This window comes from Myotis daubentonii, chromosome X (assembly GCF_963259705.1).
Source record: "Myotis daubentonii chromosome X, mMyoDau2.1, whole genome shotgun sequence".
NCBI lineage: Eukaryota > Metazoa > Chordata > Mammalia > Chiroptera > Vespertilionidae > Myotis > Myotis daubentonii.
This window is the reverse complement of record NC_081861.1, coordinates 3,190,201-3,210,749: the sequence shown is the minus strand read 5'-3', so window position 1 is coordinate 3,210,749 and position 20,549 is coordinate 3,190,201. Positions and strand designations below refer to the sequence as shown.

Here is a 20,549-nt window from a genome sequence, read left to right as displayed (position 1 = left end):
ATATTATTTAAAGTCAAAAAAACAAACTACAGCCGAAGCCGGTTTGGCTCAGTGGATAGAGCGTCGGCCTGCGGACTGGCGGGGTCCCGGGTTCGATTCCGGTCAAGGGCATGTACCTGGGTTGTGGGCACTTCCCCAGTGGGGGATGTGCAGGAGGCACCTGATCGATGTTTCTCTCTCATCGATGTTTCTGACTCTCTATCTCTCTCTCTTCCTCTCTGTAAAAAATCAATAAAATATATTAAAAAAAAAAAAAAAAAACTACAGACAAGGTCAATACCAGTCAGTTCCAAATAATCCTTATGTAAAACAAAATTATATTGAAATGCTAAGGAGGCAAGTGCTATTTCTGCCACTTAGTTAAATTTACCTAACTATTTATACTAACTCGATATTTTTATTATTCCCCAAGTTCAAGTTCTTTAGACATCATCTGGCTATTCTAATTATCTTTGTTCCCAGGTTACCTCTCCATTTAGATAGGAAACTAAATCCTAAAAATAGCTAATCCCTACTCAAAAATAATGAACATGAATCACTGTACTGTAGCTGCAACAATATACTACTATCTCAAAATGTGAGAAATAAAAATCTTTCTGTAGCACAACGGAGATTTCCTACACGATACTGTTCTATCTCTGCTACTACCAGGTTGTTAGCCCATAAAAGTAAATCAGATTAAACAAGGTTATTTCATCAAAGGATTTGGAACTTTAAAATTCCACATCTTTGGCTTTCTTACACTGAAAGAAACCTATATGGTTAAATAGCAAAGACAACATATATAAATATATACATGTATATGAATGTGTATGTGTGTGTGTGTGTATATGAAATTTTGGATTAAAATGTCTTTTTGCAACCATATTTACATTTCTTACTAAATTTGGGTATTTACAGAAAAGATTCTTTAACCCCAAATTAAGAAATTATAGTATGTAGAATATGTACATAGTTTCCAAAATCTCTCATATATAAATGTTTTTAGTGGTTCCCCCCCACCTCTGCCTTTATTTTATTGGAGTGAGGGGATTAATACCAAATGTATGTATAATTTATGTTAACCAAAATAATTTTCTAATGTTATTAGTAACTAAAAATATTAGGTTCTTGCACAATGCAGTACTTTTTTGAAAAAAAAAAAGTTTCCATTTAAACAAACATTTCAATTTAAATCAATGAAAACACTTCCAAGATACCCTTTAACACAAGATAAATGAAGGCTATTTCTAGGATTCTAGGAAAAGAACACTTCCATGAGATGAGTTCTTTCAATAATACAAAACAAAATCTGAAACAGTTGATTAAATTTTATAATATTCTTTTATCGAAAAAGTTGCCAGAGTAGTTTTAAAAAGAATTTATATTATAATGACATAGCAAAGAGTACTGTGTTGAAGTTTGAGTTATTAACAATCTATAAGGGTGTTCAATTATAAAATTTCTTCCACTTCTAAAACCATTTACAATAAAACAATTTTTCTTGGAATACAGACCTTTCACATGAACAAATACTTATGTATCAACTGTTTAATTAGCCTAATAACCAAGTTTTCTTTCCTTTAAATTCAAGGCTATTACTATTGCATGAAGTAGTTTCAAGGCATTTTCTTAAAGTATTCCCAGTTACACAAAAACAATGGGTTTGGAATCAAATCGTGTTAAATGAAGCTTCTGCTGATTGGTAAGAGAAAATTGGTTATGACATCCAGCTTTAGTAAGTTGTCCTTCACAATTACTGTTTTTGAATAATTATGTTTAAAGAATATTTAGATTGGAAACCTACTTTTCACAGAAATCATTCAGAACACCCCAGTAACCTTCAGGAACAACGAACCATTCACAATCACCTGGACCAATATTGATATTTACTGAACAGAAGTTGTTATTTTCTTGATGACCTAAAATGTGAAAAGAAAAAAAAGATCAGCATACTATAAATTCTATAGAAAAATGTATCTTTAGAAATGAAACCTTAGAAATGTTCAACAGAGAATGCTCTAATGGTATTATTTTTGCTTTTTTAATTGATTTGAGAGAGAGAAAAGCATCGATTTATTGTTCCACTTATTTATGTATTCATTGGTTGATTCTTTTTTTAAAATATATATTTTTATTGATTTCAGAGAGGAAGGGAGAGGGAAATAGAAACATCAATGATGAGAGACAATCATTGATCGGCAGCCTCCTGCATGCCTCCTAATAGGGATTGAGCCCACAACCCAGGCATGTGCCCTTGACCAGAATCAAACCTGGGACCCCTCAGTCCACAGGCTGACACTCCATTCACTGAACCAAACCAGCTAGGGCTCATTGGTTGATTCTTGTATGTGCCCTGACCAGGGATTGAACCCACAATCTTGGTGCATTGGGGCAACACTCTAACCAACTGAGCTACCTGGCCAGGGCCTGTTAGTATTTTTGATAGTGTCCCACAGGATTCTTAAGCTCTGTTCATTTTTCTTCATTTTGTTTTCTCCTTAGAATAGTTTCTTTTGACATATGTATGTTTACTGATTTATTTATTTATTTTTTTAGCCTGCTCAAGTCTACTGTTAAAACCCACTAGGGACTTTTTTCTTTCAGTTATTATACTTTCAGCTTCAAAATTTTTTTCCTTTCTTATTATAATTTGTCTCTTTATTGATAATCTCTATGAGCCATTGTTTCCATTGGTTCTTGTCCATGGTTTCTTTTACTCTTTAAACATCTTTAAGACAGCAGATTTAAAGCGTCTAGTAAGTATAATGTCTGTACTTTTTCAGGAATAGTTTTTGTCAACTTCTTTCTTTCTTTCTTTTTTTTTTTTATTTTTATTTTTATTTTTATTTTTTTATTTTTTTATTTTATTTTTTTTATTGCTTAACTTCTTTCTTTCTTAATGCCTTTTTCTTTGTTGCTTGCTTTCTTTCAGTTCTTTTTTTTTTTTTTTTTTTTCCTGACTGGAAGAAACTAAGACATTCCCCAAAAAATGAAAGCTGAAGAAGTTTGTCACTAGTCAATCTGCCCTATAAGAAATGGTAGTTTTTTAGGCTGAAATGAAAAAAAAAACACTAGATAGTAACTCAAAGCTCTATGAGATATGAAGAACTAAAGTAAAGGTAAGTACATAAGAGGGAAGACTCACACTTCCCAATTTTGAAACTTAACCTCAAAAGGCAATAGTAATAAAACCAGTGTGGTACTGACATAAGAACAGAGATATAAATCAATAGAACAGAATCAAGATTCCAAAAATAAATCCATACATATATTATATCTATGCTCAATTCATTTTCAACAAGGGTGCCAAGACCATTCAATAGAGAAAGGATTAAAGTCTTTCTGACAAATGGGACAATTGGATAACCATATGTAACAGAATGAAATTAGACCCTTAACTGATACCATGTACAAAAATCAACTTAAAATGGATCAAAGATCTAAATATAAGAGCTAGAACTATAAACATTCTAAGAAAATATTGGGGTAAATCTTTCCGACCCTGGATTTGGCAATGGCTTCTTGTATATGACACCAAAAGCATATGGGGGTGGAGGGGGGGGAGGGATGGGTGAAATATACAACACAGAGAACAACCTATCCTATCTAATAAAAGAGAAACATGGAAATTGGCGTACGACCGCTACCCTTCCCATTGGCTAATCAGGGTGATATGCAAATTAACTGCTAGCCAAGATGGCGGCCGGCAGCCAGGCAGCTTAAACTAAACATGAGGCTTGCTTGCTTCAGTGACGGAGGACTGCAATGTTCCCGCCTGCCTTGCCGGCCTCTGAGCCTGCAGTTTGAAACATAGTTACAAATATAGAAGCTAAACAAAACCCCAGAAACCAGCTTTCAGCGAGCTGGGATCTCAGAGCTGGAGTTGATACAGTGTTTCGATTATAGAACCTAAACAAACCAGATACCTGCTTTCAGCAGCTGAGGTCTCAGAGCTGGAGCCAGAGCTAAAGCTGGCCCAGAATAAAAAAAGAAAAAAGAAAAAAGGAGCAGTTGGGAGCTTCAGTCCTAGCCTGAAAACAGCACTCAGCCCCTCACCCAGACTGGCCAGGCACCCCAGTGGGGACCCCCCACCCTGATCCAGGACACCCTTCAGGGCAAACCAGCCAGCCCCACCCATGCACCAGGCTTCTATCCTATATAGTAAAAGGGTAATATGCCTCCCAGCACCAGGATCAGCAGAGCTGAGAGGCCTCCCAGCACCGGGATCAGCATGACAGGGGGCAGCGCCCAAACCCCCTGATCGCCCTGCGGCTCTATGTGTGACAGGGGGCACGGCCACAACCTCCCTATCGGCCCTGCTCTGTTCCTGACAGGGGAAGGCGCCCCAACCCCCTGATCGGCCCTGCTCTGTGCCTGATAGGGGGGAGCTCCCCAACCCCGATTGCCCTGTGGCTCTGTGTGTGACAGGGCGCGGCGCTCCAACCCCCCCACCCCATGGGCCCTGCTCTGTGTGTGATGGGGTAGAGCCATAACCTCCCCATTGGCCCTGCCCTGAGTGTGAGAGTGGCGGTGCCCCAACCCCCCAATCGGCCCTACCCTGAGCGTGACTGAGGGTGGCATCGCAACCTCCCGATCCGCCCTGCTCTGTGCATGACAGGAGGCGGCGCCCCAACTCCCCAATAGGCCCTGCTCTGAGCCGGACCAGGGGCTGCACCTAGGGATTAGGCCTGCCCTCTGCCACCCGGTAGCAGGCCTAAGCCAGCAGGTTGTTATCTCCCGAGGGGTCCCAGACTGCGAGAGGGCACAGGCTGGGCTGAGGGACACCCCCCTCCCCCCCGAGTGCACAAATTTTTGTGCACCGGGCCTCTAGTCCTATATAATAAAAGGCTAATATGCAAATTGACCAAACACAACCAGTCGCTATGATGCACATTGACCACCAGGGGGCAGATGCTCAATGCAGGAGCTGTCCCTTGTTGGTCAGTGCACTCCCACAGGGGAGCACAGCTCAGCCAGAAACCCGGCTTAAGGCTAGGGAGTGCAGCGGTGGTGTTGGGAGCCTCCACAGCAGTGCTAAGGATGTCCGACTGCCAGCTTAGGCCTGCTCCCCACTGTCAGTTGGACATCCTCTGAGGGCTCCTAGACTTCAAGACGGCGCAGGCCAGGCTGAGGGAACCCCCCCCCCTTGAGTGCATGAATTTTGTGCACGAGGCCTCTAGCAGTCAGTAATATTCTAATAACTATGTATGGTATCAGATGGGTACGAGATTTATTGGGATGAACACTTAGTAAGTTATATAATGTCTAATCATTGGGGTATACACCTAAAACTAATATTGTATGTCAAATGTAATTGAAAAATAAAAAAATTATAAATGTTACAGGGGGAAAAGGAAGAAAGAAGCAGGCACAAAAGCCAACAAATTATGATACCATTTATATGAAATATCCAGAACAGGTCACTATACAAAGCCAGAAAGGAGACTACAGTAAATGCTCACATAACATCGTTGATCGGTTCCTAGAACTGCAGCAAAATGATGTATAGCAAAACCAACTTGACCATAGGTTAATTGATATAAACAACAATTATAACAAAATAACACTGAATGAAAGGACTGAGGGCCTATGATAGTAGTTGTTGGAGGAGTGACTGCTTAATGGGCATGGGGGTTTCCTTCTGAGCTGATGAAAATGTCTTGGAACTACACAGAGATGAGAGCTATACTGTATAGCACAATGAATAACTAAATGCGACTGAATTACATACTTTGAAAGGGTTAATTTTATGTGAATTTTACCTCAATAAAGAAAAATGTAGCTGTGTTCTCACCACACCCTACGCACACCACAACCTGTGTCTTTTTTACATACACAGTACCATGTAAAAATGGTACTCTTAATACTTACAACTGTCTCTTACCATGGGTAGATGGTTGAAATTGTCCATGGCATGGACTCCAAATAAAATTTAGCTCTAACTAAAATTAGAGATGCTGGGACCCCACCAAATAAAAATCTTTTAGGGTAAAACCTAAGAGCGTATCTGAAATTTAGAACATACATGACTGATCATAAAGTCCATTAAAGCATAAAGTTACATTTATCTATGTAACTCCAGAAACAAGGTGTTTGTCCCATAAAAACGAATTCAAAATAATCTTTTAAAAATTCAAATGAACTAACACTTTTAAGGATCACTGTACAATATTTCTTCTCTAAGATTGAGTTGTAAAATATAATAACCACTTGAAATGTAGTTAATATAAAATGAGATATGTAGTAACTGTAAAGTATACAATTTTGAAGACTTAACATAAAAACATGCAAAAATATCCCAATAATGTTTGTATTCATTACATGTTGAAATAATAGTTGCATATACTGGGTTAAAATTAATTTCACCTATTTCATTTTACATTAATGTGACTACTGTAAAATTTTCAAAAAATATATGACTTGCACTATATTTCTGTTGGATAGTACTAATATCAGTTAAGAGAATTCTTTAGAGAATTCCTTAGGTTCCACAGGGCATTTCTGAAAAACCTAATGCCTTGTATACAAACCAACACAAAACTAAAACAGTCTAGGCACACAGTGACAAAGAAGTAATCTGTCATGTTTGCTATTCCCCTTCATTTGTAAGGAAAAACTTCATTTTTTCTTTGAGGGTATTATTTGCATAAAATAATTCAAATTCTATGAGAGACATTTTCAATTGAAATGAATCTTAATAGAACCAATCCAATAGTACATACATAAAAGAAGGCAACTCCAGTGAGTTCCAATAACTTTCCCAGTATTTACACTGGTGTCTAAAGTGGGGACAGAGTGGAGAGCAGACAGGTCTTCTGCCATTTATTCCAGAACTGTTTCCACTTTACCCAACTATGTATAAACATCATAGAACTGGGCTTACAATGCCTGAGGATAAAAACAACTACAACCTAATGGTTCTAATCTTGGTTATACATTAGAATCCTCTGGAAAACATTTAAAAAAAAAATCTCCAGAGAGTAATCAACTATGTATTTTAAAAAGCTTACGAGGAGATTCTAATGAGCAGCCAGGACTGGGACCCACTGACCTGTTACCTAGAAGCAAGTCTATTATGAAACAACTAGAGGCCCAGTGCACAAGATTCTTGCACCCTGGCCTGTGCCCTCTCGCAGTCCGGGAGCCCTCGGGGGATGTCTGACTGATGCAGGCCTAAGTCAGACATTCCCCAAGGGCTCCTTAGCGCTGCTGTGCAGGTAAGAGGGGCTCCCGCCACCACCACTGCGTTTGCCAGCTGTGAGTCCAGCTCAGGGCTTCTGACTGAGCAGCACTCCCCCTGTGGGAGCACACTGACCACCAGGGAGTAGCTCCTGCATTGAGCGTCTGCCTCCTGGTGGTCAGTGCACACCATAGTGACCAGTTGTTCTGCCATTCAGTCAACTTGCATATTAGCCTTTTATTATATAGGAGGATTCTTAAGCTACTATTAAATAAGCAGGTTGCCGAAACCGGTTTGGCTCAGTGGATAGAGCGTTGGCCTGCGGACTGAAAGGTCCCGGGTTCGGTTCCGGTCAAGGGCATGTACCTGGGTTGCAGGCACATCCCCAGTAGAAGATGTGCAGGAGGCGGCTGATCGATGTTTCTCTCTCATCAATGTTTCTAACTTTCTATCTCTCTCCCTTCCTCTCTGTAAAAAAATCAATAATAAATAAATAAATAAATAAATAGATAAATAAATAAATAAATAAGCAAGCAAGCAAGCAAGCAGGTGACAAAGCAGCAGCCTGGTTTTCAAACCATGGCTGCTTTAAGTAGCAAACAGAAACAGCTGAGGGTGATATGCAGCTCATAGGCACTGGTACAGTAAACTTGTTACCACCAGTATTTTTCTGAATTGTTAAATATTTTGAACATCACCCTATGAAATTTCATGTCAAAGTAAGGCAGGAGTGGGGAACCTTTTGTCTGCCAAGGATCACTTGGATATTTATAAAATCATTCGTGGGCCATACAAAATTATTAACCTAAAATTAGCCTGCTATATTTGGTTAACATTTAATTAACTGACCCCTAATGCCTATGCAGGGCCAGACCAAATTAAGGCAGCACAGAGAAGATAATACATTAGTGTTGGACAGAATTTTAAGTCTAAAACCAATGTAATTCATTTTACCAATGAAGAAAAAGACCCAGAGAAGGAATTGATTTGCCAAAAGTGACAAGCTTAGTTAGTGGTAAAGTCCAGACTAGATAATGCCTACACATCATCATGTACTTTGTAAACTGTGCACTGTAATCCAGTTGGACAATTGTAACCTACAGTTTCTTTTTAAAAATGTATTGTTCTATGAAACCACTGTAATATAAAATATACTTCTTATTGTGATTATGGTAGGAAAAACTATATCCCATCACCCTGCAGTAGATGGGATCAACAACAGCCTTTATGCCAGGAATGCTCCAATGACCCCTTTTCCAAAGTAAAATGCTATTGTTTCAGAGCTATTAAAATATAATACAAAGGAGAAAAATCTTAACAATCTGAATCCAGTTAAAGAGTCAATTCTTATATTAGGAAAAATCCTTTCAGTTTCATTTTCTGTAAATGGAAAAGAATCTGGTTCTCTTTTGCATATTTCACATTCTGATTAATTCTGTTTTTCAATTGTAGAAGATATGTTAGTTCATAAAAGTTACCTGGTGTTCTGCTTCCTGGAACTTTCATATATAGCTGAACTGTGTTCATGCCGAGTATGGTGTGACCAACATGGCTTAGAAGATTTCCTGCTGATACGACACGCACAAAAGCAGGAAGTTTAGTCAACTCATGTAGCTGCAACTTCCACCTGCAATAAAATAACAGATCAAGAGTGAAACTCTGTGACAAATATTTGTGTAATTAATCATTTCTTCAAAAACCTCGTGCTTCAATAAGAAAACAATCAAAATTATAAATACTTTACTTTCACATAGGAAACACTGGAATGCTTAAATTTTTCTCAAGAAAATTTCCTAACAAAAAGCATAAAAATAATTAAACAAAAGGAGAAGATTTGACTTCTAATTTTTATAATTGTGTAATTATATTCTATAGAATTATATTGTTAATCATAAAGTAGAATGTTATGATTGTCTAATTAGCATACAGTCAGGGTCTGCCGGGAGCCGGTCCATGCTTGCTGTTTCAAGGGACCTGGCATATATGGCATACTGTTCTTAATATGTTTGCTCACCTTCTTGGCACTATGTGTTTTAACCAAGGTCTCTGAGAAAGGTTGTTTCCCCAGGTAGGGATTTTCCCCTGAAGTTAGGGAGGGAATAAAACCTCTTAACTAAGTGCCAGGCGGGTAATTAATCACTTTAACTACGAACAATCATGCTTAAGCTACATAATCTTTACTCCCTGGAATGGAGATAAGAAACGCCCTAACCTTTGGAATAGAGAGTGATAGGATTGGAATCAATTGGTATAAATACAGATGTAACAAGACAGAACTTAGAAGACAGAACCTACACAGAACCTAGAGACAGAAGAACTTCGGTGGAGAGAACATGGCAAAAGATCCTGGAAAGAAACTGGCAACAGAGCCTAGCGAGAGAACATGGCAAAAGATCCTGGACTGAACCTGACTATAGAACATGGCAAGAGAACCTGACTAGAACCTGGTGACTGAACCTGGCTGGAGAACCTGGACAGAACCTGGCTGGAGATCCTAACCAGAACTTCGCTGGAGATCCAGACCAGAACTTCGCTGGAGATCCAGACCAGAATTTGGCTGGAGATCCTGGCTAGAGGTCCTGGCTAGGCTGCTGATCAACTGAACGCTATCTTTGTGTCATTCCTTCTTCGCCAACTCCGTCCATACCTTTGGAGACCCCTGGACCTGCTGGGGTTGGACCCCAGCAAGGGTCTTGATGAAAATTTGTAAAAGGGCTTCCATTCAAGAAAATACTTTAATTGCAAGACCTAGCAAAAATAATTTAGCTAAATTCTGTATATTAACTTAGAAAAGTGATCTGAAATAAAATAGAAAGTCGTATACAATTGTATACAATTCTCCATCTTTACCTCAGTTCACAAAAGACTACAAAGACTTACTTTTTGTCATCAGACAGGTCAATGTTGGTCCCAAACTTTATGGTTTTAAAGGGTCCTTTCCTCCTCCTCCCAGAACTTAAAAAAGAGAGACAATATTAGAAACATGCATTTTAAACAGAAATATTAAGTGGACAATGAAAAGTAACTTACTTATCTGAAGATGTAGATTCACTATCTGAGTGTTCTTTATGGTGACTTCTTTTCTCATTTTCTTCCTACAGATTAAGGAGAAAGCATTCCAGTTTACTATTCTATAACCAGCTATCCTTTCCATCATACAATTGACAACTTCACATCAAGATTGTTAGTCAATGGTATCCAAACTCTTCCATCAGCCACAATGCTATCCTAATAGTTCTTCCTTATTAGCATTCTTCTATAAGGTGAACAAACTATAGATTCTTATTTCCTGCCCCATTTTTCAAGGAGAGAAAATTTAAGGAATGTTAAGAGGCCTAAGAAGTATCAATCATGATGACAAAATTTTTAAACTAGCAGAGGTACATGCATGCATGTTTATGTAGCTATCTATAATAATAAAAGCGTAATATGCAAATCGACCCAACGGCCAAAAAGCAGAATGTCTGGACAACCTTCTGGACAAAGCCAGGGCTGCCAGGGCAGCTGAGGCAGCTGGGGCTGCAAAGGCCTACCCTTGCACGAATTTCATGCAGCGGGCCTCTGGTATATGTATAAGGATGGAAGGGAATAACTTCTCTACTCTTGATTATGAACAAAGGTAAAAAGATCTTCCTGGGCCAAATCTTTTTTCCATAATGAATTACATATGAATGATAGAACATTTAAAACATTACTAGGGAAAATAAGTACTGGATAAATATAGGTGCTTTTCCATGTAAATTACTATCATCTACAATTTTTGTATCACAGACATGGTTATCTCTTAACACTCAGTGTCCTATGATTTTTGAGTCAGCAATACTCCATGAAATTTTGGCCTCCCTCCCTTTCAATGTACAGTTTCTAAACATTTGTCAGGTTTTTTTTACATGTAATGTGGTCCAGGCCTCCAAAGCACACACAAAAAAGCCACCCTTTCTTTGGTTATGGATCCATTCCTACTTACTCTCTGCCTCTTATTATATTTGCTTTTCAACTCTTCCTCCAAATTTCCCTTTGATGATCTCTGAATCCTGCTATTATTATCTACTCTATTCTGATCACATAGTTGAAATATCTCGAAAGTTTGAACTACAGAGATTTATATGGACAATGAATTCACGATAACTCCTAAAAGTTACAGGACAGTTTTTATTAGATGAATTTCTTGGTAGGATCTATGGAGTGGTAGTAAGAAACACAAGTGTATAATTTACAGGTATAAATGTCGCCTTGATTGAAAATATGAACTCAGGGCAGAATTTAAAACAGATATCAGCAAATGTAATGAATTACAAATAAAGACTTACAGGCACATATTAAGTTTCAGCTGTAGGATACGAGTAACACATTTACTAAACTGATTTTGCAGGTCTTTCATGTTTACTTTGTGGGAGAATTTTTAAACTACAGTTCTAAAGGATTTCAGTAATGCTTCATTGCTGAAAGGCCTATGAGTCTTTTCATAATAATCCTCAGATTATTCAAAGTTTTGTTTTTTAGTTTTCCATACATTTTCAAATAATCTATGCCTATCTCTCAGTTTTTTCTTTCAGACTGAGACTAGTAACAATAACACTAATGTTTCCTGGAGGAGCTATCAGATAATAAATACTAACCTGTAGAAGAGAAAAATGGGAAGGCACAAGTCTAGAAACTGTGCAAGTATAAAGCAAACTTGAGACTTAGTTAATCCTCTCATATCAATGGTTCTGAATTAGGAGCAATTTTGCCTCCTATAGTATGTCTAAAGACTTTGATTGTCAGAGCTGGCGTTGGGGCTAAGGGGTATGCTAAGATTATCCAAGTGGGGAGAAGCCAGGGATGCTACTAAACATTCTGCAATACAAAAGACAACACCCCACAACTAACAGTTATTGAACCCAAAATGTCAATAATGCCAGGGTTAAGAAACCCTGCTCTAAACAAAAATATGTATCCCAGAGATAAGGAAGATATCTTATAGTAATAATATTTACTTTATCAACCTACAGGTTTTCTTAGACTTTACTAAGAGCAAACTTGATAGCACATAAAATATTTTATACTAGAGGCCCGGTGCGAATCCATGCACCAGTGGGGTCCTTTGGCTTGGCCTGTGGGGATCAGGCTGAAACCGGCTCTCCGACATCCCCCGAGGGGTCCTGGATTGCGAGAGGGCGGTTCTCGGGTAATGCACCCCGGAATCGGGCTCCCTCCTCTCTGGTTCCGGGTGCGTCACCTGAGAACCTCAGCTGCCAATTCACTGCAGCTCAGCAGCTCCTGCATTGAGCATCTGCCCCCTGGTGGTCATTGTGCATCATAGCTACCGATCAGATGGTCACTTAGGCTTTTATATATATATAGAATATAGATAACGATAAAATAATGAGATGCTTACAGAATTAATGGACCCCTTTAAATTAAAATAATATAAAATAATAAAATATCTCCAAAATAAAAATAATCTTCAGGAAGTAAGTACTTACTCTCAATGATTCCTGGAAGGAGGAGGCCTGATACTGTGCATATTTAGCAATCGTAGTATGAGATCGATTACTTTCACAATGCCAGATTTTCTTCGTTCCAGTGGGATCCCAGTTTTCATCTGCTGGCTGCAACAACTGTGTCCTCACTTCTACCATGTGTTCATTGTTAGCTTCCACCAAAGTTTTGGTAGAGAAAAGTCCCAGGTCTTCATAAATAAATAAACGTAGTTAATAAATAAAAATTGTATTTGGAATAACATTTTTAAAGTGCTTTTTTAAAAGGGGAGGGGTGGGGAGAGGAGGGAAAACATTTTATGGTGCTCCATTCAGTTGTCCTACAATCCAACTGGGGCCTCTGCACATCCTGAATTTCCTGTTAGGTTTCCACAACCATACACTGAAGCTCTAGAACTATTCATCATGCCACCAACAGGGGGGGCAGAATCGAGGGACCAGATACTAAAGTTTCACTTATTTATGTAATTTCTGCAGGAACTACTTAGGGGGCAATAGTACTTATTAGTAGTCTCAAATCTTACCTAAATTTTTATTAAAAATTTATTTTATTAGTCAACCTAAATCATAATTATATATAGTTTCACCAAAGTAAAAGTTAAATTAAAAAAGCACCAGTAAATTGCCAGTAACTACCATCTTTGTATCTTCACATTGATTAAAGAGATAATACTGGTAATACACACACAGCCTTACAGCTAGGAAACTATTAAGATAAAAATGTGGGGGTCGGGGGGTGGGAAGAGAAAAAATAAACAGAAACAAGTTTCTGCCTGTGCTTCAAAAGTTAACAGACAGTAAAGAACATATACAAACTTTTCCTTTTTCTTATTAAAGCTTACCCAACTTAAGAGCTCCAGCAAGGCCACGTATTACTGTAACAGGGTTGTTTGGATTTGTACAAAATTGATGTAATGGAGGAAAGAAAGCATCGCGTTTATTTTCCAACTGTAAAATTAAAACATACAGTTAAATCTCTGGAAAACAGACCTTTAATTTAAATGTTATGCCAAATTCATATCTATTATTTATTGCGATTTAATAATGCATCCCATCTGTCATTATTTGTATTTTACAGTATTTTATCACTGTGTCTTTTGAGCTTCACTGTAATTAGATATAAGCACATATATCTCTCTTTTTCATTATATCCTGAACAAAATATGTGGGAGAAATAAAATTTAAATTCCAAAATCAGACTGTTTTAAATATTATTCAGCCTTAAGAAGGAAGAAAATCTTGTTAATATGCTGCAACATGGATGAAACTTGAGGACACTATGTTAAGTGAAAATAAACAAGTCACACACACAAAAAATTTGTATACAATTTCCCTTATATAAGGTTTCTAAAGTAGTCAAATTCATAGAAACAGAAAGTAAAGTGGTTGTTACCAGTGGCTGGGGAGACTGTGGAAAAGGGAGTGCATTTTAATAGGTATAGAATTTTTCAGTTTGGCAAGATGAAAAAGTTATGTAGAGCTGTTTTTCAACAATAAGAATACACTTAAAACTACTAATTGTGCACATAAAAATGGTGATGATAAACTTTATGTATATCGCTTTTTAATCACAAACAGAAAAAGAAAAAAATCAATTAAAAAAACATACTACCAAAATGAAAGTAGGCTGAAGAAGACCCATAAAAGATAAATCTTAATCTTGCATTTCCCCCGCTCCTCAGACCTCAGTTTAAAAGTTTTGTTACAGTTCTATCCCAGTGCTTCCCTTACATACCAAAGGATCAATAGAAACTGGTTTAGGGAAGGATCAATATAACATTTGGCCTCTAGAGGGCGAAAACAGAACCAAATCTCGAAAAACAAACTTTACAGTTTAAAATATTTTCATTTGGGGTAGAAGTGGGAGGATGGAAGGAAGGAAATGGGGTAGGAGGACCTACTTGGGAAAAACATAAAAAAAGAGTTGCTTTGATTGAACTCCTAATTTCCCAGTTCATCATAAAGTAAAACTAATATCCAGTTTTAAATAATCTATTCAGCTTTTTAGTGACATATCTATTACCACATTTTATGTTCTCAAACATTTTTTTTAAGGTAAATGATAGTGTTTGTTTTTTTAGCCAATGTATAAAACACCTAGTAGAGTGCAGATTTAAAACCCAGCTTACTCCAAAAAATGTTATACTTTTAGATAGTTTTTGCCTAATATTGCTCAAAGTTGGGGGCATTTACAAAGTATTCCTGTAAAGTACTACTCTAATATAATCAGTTAATAGCTGAGAAGTTATGTTTTACATGCTATAACAAAAAATCTTCTTGAAAACATCTTTATTCCCCCCATCCCCCACCAAAAAAACATTCAAGCTGCTGCCAATAATTTTAATGTTTCCTAGAAGGCATCCACATTGATTTAAAGCAAGATCTCATGAAAAACAGATAGATGCAAACACTAGTTTGATTTATTTCTAGTCAGTCAATTCAGACTCACATAAATACTAGGTGTAGGAGGATTCAACTTGTCCTTTGGCAAGGGCGGGTATGGTGAAGACGGTGGTCTTGGAGGCGGACATTTATCCAATAAAATGCTACTGTTAGATAAGCCATTTTTACCTAGATTCCTTAAAAAATGGAGAAAAAAACAGCTGTACATTTATTTAGGAAACAGAATTTTAAAATCCTGAATTAAATCCTAATCAATTGACTGGGCAGTTGCACAGATCCATGAGATTTGGATCAGTAAAAAACTAAGAACAATTATTAATTTCAGCAAATACTTAGCTTGATTTCTCTATCTTCCATTGAAGAAAAGTAATAGAAAAGATACGATAACACATAAATTACTGATGACATTCCCAATTTTGCTTGAATTTTCCGATTTATTTTTCTACCCAAAGAACAAAAATTCCAATTCTCTCTCCACCAAAAAAGGTGCAGATAATAGTAAAAATAGATTGTCTCTCTCCTTATCATATCAGCAATTATAAGTAAGATATCATAGTGACAATTCTCAAACCTGAAAAGACCTTCCTTTTCTTTTCTCAAATCTGAAAAGAATATTCTGTGTAACCCCTTGACTAATAAAATTTAGCAAGATTCTAGTCTACTAAATTTTATAGCAAATGATACCAATTCTTAAAATGAGATGTATAGCTGCAATCTATTCTGATACTCTATAATTATTACTTACTAGTAACTGGGGTTCATTTTCCATTATAAATTCTTAATGGATGGTAGAATTATTTCCAAACTGTGATTGTTTTAATGTAAGAAAAAAGTATTTCCAATTTTTCAAAGCCCTTACCCAACTCATAAAATCAGCAAGACATAATTTTGAGCTTTCAAATCATCCCAGGTTAACTAACCTTCCTCACCTAATTAATGTAAGTTCAAAAATAACCAATGCATTAAAATACCAAGTACTCATAAATTAACATATTAAAATTCCAGATAAGAATTTGAAAATTGTAATTATGACAGGAAGTTAAAAACTTAGTAACTTTACTTATTGAAAACTGGCATTTTTTCATCATAAATTACAGAATACATTTTGCTATGATTTTGCCAAAATGGGAAAACCTTACAAATCAGCCTGTTTTGATTGGTACCAAAGGAAACAAAGGCTTAAAATTCCACTGCTACCACCTTTTGAAATGCTACACATTAAATAGCATTTCAAAATGGGTGTCACTTTCTTAATTTCTCAACTCCAACACCAAGTAAAAATAAGAGTTCATGGCAGGTCTCAAAGAAATGAATTAACTTTATAATAACTGAATTTTTTAAGAAGTATGTGAGTTAGTTATTAAAGTGAAGTTTTAAGTTCAAGTAACAATTAAGGTCCTTAGCTAAAATAAATGAATCTTCTTATTCAATACCAGTTTTCCAAAAGCATGAATGTCCCGTACATTTAAAAATAGACATGATACATTTAAACTTTTAAATTTAGGTATAAAACTGGAATTAACTTATAAACTCCATAGAAGTAAAAACTAATTGGCTGAGACTGGTAAAAAAAAAAAAAAGGAAAAGAAAAGAAAACAAACCCCACAACAATTCAAGTATTATAAAACAGTCACTTACAATACCCACATAGATCATTACACTTTTCATGCTGAATTGTGCATCTGCCACTATTTAACTGGAATTTAAACAACACATGACTCCAAATATCTAAAATTTGTTGTACTGAGCAAAAGATGGATGTAAGATATAGCAAATGATTAATATTTTAAGGAATTGGAAGATAATGAACCAGGTATTAAAACTGTATCATAAAAGAGCATCTCACGCTAATTAAATGTGACAAAACTTAAGCTTCTACAACATTCTGGATGTTGAGAGATGAGAGTAGAAAACAGGGTTTGTTAGATTAGTAGAATTCTGCCTCCATAATTTCTACAGTTGTATAACAATTAAAAGAAAATAGGTAAATGGGAAAGTAAAACAATGAAAAGTGCAGATGCCTTTATTTTAAAACTAGTGGCCCAGTGCACGAAATTTGTGCACATTAAAAGGTAATTAATTAGAGGAAATATTTTAATATTGCTATTTGCCCTTTCTCTATAATAGAAAGTGTCAGAGATTAAAGAAAATTAATAAAATGTATATGAAAATCTCCCTCGTCAGAGTCTGGGGCAGGCCGCGGGACCCAGAGTCAAGTCCCCATCCACCCGCGCATGCCTCAAAATCATTCGAGACCCAAACCCGGTCGGCCCCACCTCCCCAAGCCCCATGGGGCAGGGGGCAGGGGGCGCTACCTCAGGTCCCTCGGCCTGGCGCAGGGCAGGGAGTGCAGCCTCAGGTCCCCCGTCAAACCCCGCCGGGTGTGTGTGTGTGTGTGTGTGGGGGGGGGCGGCCTCAGGTCCCTCGGCCCTGGCGCTGGTGCAAGGGATGTGGCCTCAGGTCCCCCAGCCCTGGGGTGGAGGGCATGAGGGTGTGACAACCATTTGCATATTAGCTCTTTATTACATAGGATAGAAAAGGATGAGGAAGCCTAACTAAGAGAGCTGAATATGATTTAACAATTGAATGATACAATTGCATTTTAAACTATAAAAGCAGCAAAGGTATTGTAACTGCCTTTGGATGCATCACACTGATCACTACAACACTAAGATAAACCAAACAAGAGTCAGATTAAAAATAACCAACATTTTAAAAACTAAATATGTGAAAATAAGAAGGAAGTTAGAATAAACCATGCAATCAAATTATATCTAGCAGTTTCTTATTGTATGTCAAACATTGACTCCCTGACTACTGAGGTCAAGTCTAAAACAGAGGAACCGATGCAACTGTCAGTATATAGACTAGTAAGGTTTTTCTACTTAAAATACACATCAATCCTAATGCAAAGGACAGAGCTGTGGATAATGAATACATTTAATCTTCTGAACATTTAAGTATCCAATGCTGTTTATAATAAAATAGAGCCCTGGTGCATGGATTTGGGCACACTGAAAGGAAATTAATTAGAAGGTGGTTGTCAGGGTGGGACTGGATGAGACAGGCCAGACATACCCTGGAGCCAACCTCCCAAGGTCTCTCCCGTTTGCCGCACCTGGGGTGGCGCCATGGCTGGAAAGGCATCTGTGGAGTGAGTGGGGTCCCTCAGCCTGGCCTGCAGGGATCAGGCCAAAACCGGCACTCCGACATCCCCCAAGGGATTCTGGAGTGCAAGAGGGCACTCTGCAAAGTTGCTGTTGTACAGGGTGTGGAATGCAAATAAGTGTGCAGTAAACTAGATTTGGGGCCGACAGTGCCCCAGCAACAACATAACCCATGGCCAAAGGTGGAATCGCACGGCCCCACGAGGAATTGGGCTCCTTTTTCTCTGGTTTCAGGGTGCATCACCCAAGAACTGCTGTTGCCAAGTCACTGCAGCTCAGCAGCTCCCGCGTTGTCTGCCCCCTGGTGGTCAGTACACATCATAATGACCGTGGGATGGAGGGAGGGACACTTAGCATATTAGCCTTGTATATACATAGAAGATACTTCAAGCCAAATAATGAAACTTTACTATAGCAATCCAAAGTAGAGAAAGGAATTAAAGTCAACTATCCCATTTTAAGTTCTTTTCTCCCATTTTAAAACTCTTTCCTTAAGCAAAGTTGAGTATGAGGAAATTACTCATAACCCAATTATTTAAAATACTGGCTTAAACTTACTTTTTAATTTTCCCACATCATTTGATAGAGAAATGAAAAAGTGCTCTGTACGTAAACCAATCTAGACTTTCATTATCTTAGGTTATGAAGCTCCTAGACCAGAGACATTGAGATGGCAGCTATGTCACTTAACCCTTCTGAGTTCTAGACTCCTGCCTAATGCAGAACACCATAAATAGAACAGAAATGGCAAGCAACACAACATCTATCATTTGCAGTCTTGACTTTTTTTCTAAACCTCAGAAGATTTTTATCTCCATATTATCAGAGCATTTTTTTTTGTTTGTTTCTTCATTCATAAACTGAGGCCTAGATTTATTGAAATAACCCAAGCAACCACAGGGGCCTATAGTGTTTAATGTTTCTAGCTACTTATTATATACAGGGATTGGCAGAAGTATGTTTATGGTTGCGAGTAAGATTCTTTTGAGTTAATAAAGTTATTGTGTAATAATCATGGCCTGCATGTCTTTTTCCATACGAACAACTGTAAAACTACTTTTGCCCAACCCTGTATATATGTCTCTGTAATAAGGCAAACTTGTCTTTAAGAGTTAAAAACTGAATATAAACTGTAAGAATGTACTTAAGAATTGTGAAGTGGATGTTTATATATACCTCAAAACTAAGATGGAAGATTACAATCGTTTATTAAGAAACACAATCACACCTAATAAAGCACAAGACTTTATTAGTAAAAATTATGGTAAGTGCTACTGTACTTTCTTTATAACTTGCACCTTTATGGAACTCTTTCTGACAGTATTCCTCCAGAATACCCTTAGGTCCCAAAGTCTATGATGTTAGTTTTGGACTTCTAAAAATTCCCCTATTTTCTAGCAACTGTCCTGAGTCTACAGAGAGCAGAAGAGGGAAGGTCCAGCTCCAGCAGAGTGGCAGCAGACACTGTGTCTAAGGATTGCTCATTATAGCATTTGATTTGGATAGTAAAACATGCCTATTTCCTTTAGGCACAGAGTTGAAGTAAATGATAGTGTAACATGTAGACAAAAAGACTAATATAATATAGCCTGGCCGGTGTGGCTGAATTGATTGAGAGTTGACCCATGCACCAAGAGGTCACTGGTTCAATTCCTGGTCAGGGTGCATGCCTGGGTGTGGACTTGATCCCCTGTAAGGGGCCATGTAGGAGGCAGACGATCGATGTTTCTTTCTCTCCCATTGGTGTTTCTATCTTTCTCTCCCTCTACCTTCCTTTCTCTCTAAAATCAATAAAAACTTTATAAAAAAAACCAAAGGGAGATATATGTAATACTCTTTGTAATACTTTAAGCAATAAAAAAAAAAAAAAATACTGTTCTTATTGAATGTTAGTGGGTTTTGGTGGCATGTGATAACCAGAAAATGTAAAATAAAAGATTCTCTTTTTTTAAAAAAACAAAAAACTTTACATTTCTAAACAATCAAATTTTAGAAATTCAGGAACTTCACTATATGCTTTAGAAGAATTTGGTCTGATTTAGAGATCATCCAATGTAGTTTTAAATTACTGACATGAAAAAATCTTGTAGGGCAGGCCTGGCCAGGTGGTTCTACTGGTTGTAGTGTCATCCTGTGCACTGAAAGGTTGCCAGTTCAATTCCCAGTCAGGACACATGCCTGGGTTGTGGGCTTGATCACTGGTAGGGGACATGCAGGAGGCGGCCAATTGATATTTCACTCTCACATCTCTTTTTTTCTCTTTCTTTCAAATAAATAAAAACATATCCTCAGGTGAGGATTAAAAAAAAAAAATCTTGTAAAGCAGGTAAGATT

General features: G+C 37.4%; 1 protein-coding gene across 20 annotated transcripts in view; it reads right to left on the bottom strand.

Annotated features, from left to right (window-relative positions):
- The window catches only part of KDM6A (lysine demethylase 6A), a 175,622-nt gene that overhangs the window by 17,197 nt on the left and 137,876 nt on the right, over positions 1-20,549 (bottom strand). For all 20 annotated transcript variants that reach the window (XM_059678859.1, XM_059678855.1, XM_059678861.1 and 17 more), the window contains 7 exons: positions 15,095-15,224; positions 13,488-13,593; positions 12,631-12,836; positions 10,193-10,257; positions 10,043-10,117; positions 8,641-8,789; positions 1,787-1,901 (listed from right to left, as the gene is read on the bottom strand). In XM_059678859.1, coding sequence (XP_059534842.1) covers positions 1,787-1,901; positions 8,641-8,789; positions 10,043-10,117; positions 10,193-10,257; positions 12,631-12,836; positions 13,488-13,593; positions 15,095-15,224 — 846 coding nt within the window. The remainder of the gene's footprint in view (positions 1-1,786; positions 1,902-8,640; positions 8,790-10,042; positions 10,118-10,192; positions 10,258-12,630; positions 12,837-13,487; positions 13,594-15,094; positions 15,225-20,549) is intronic.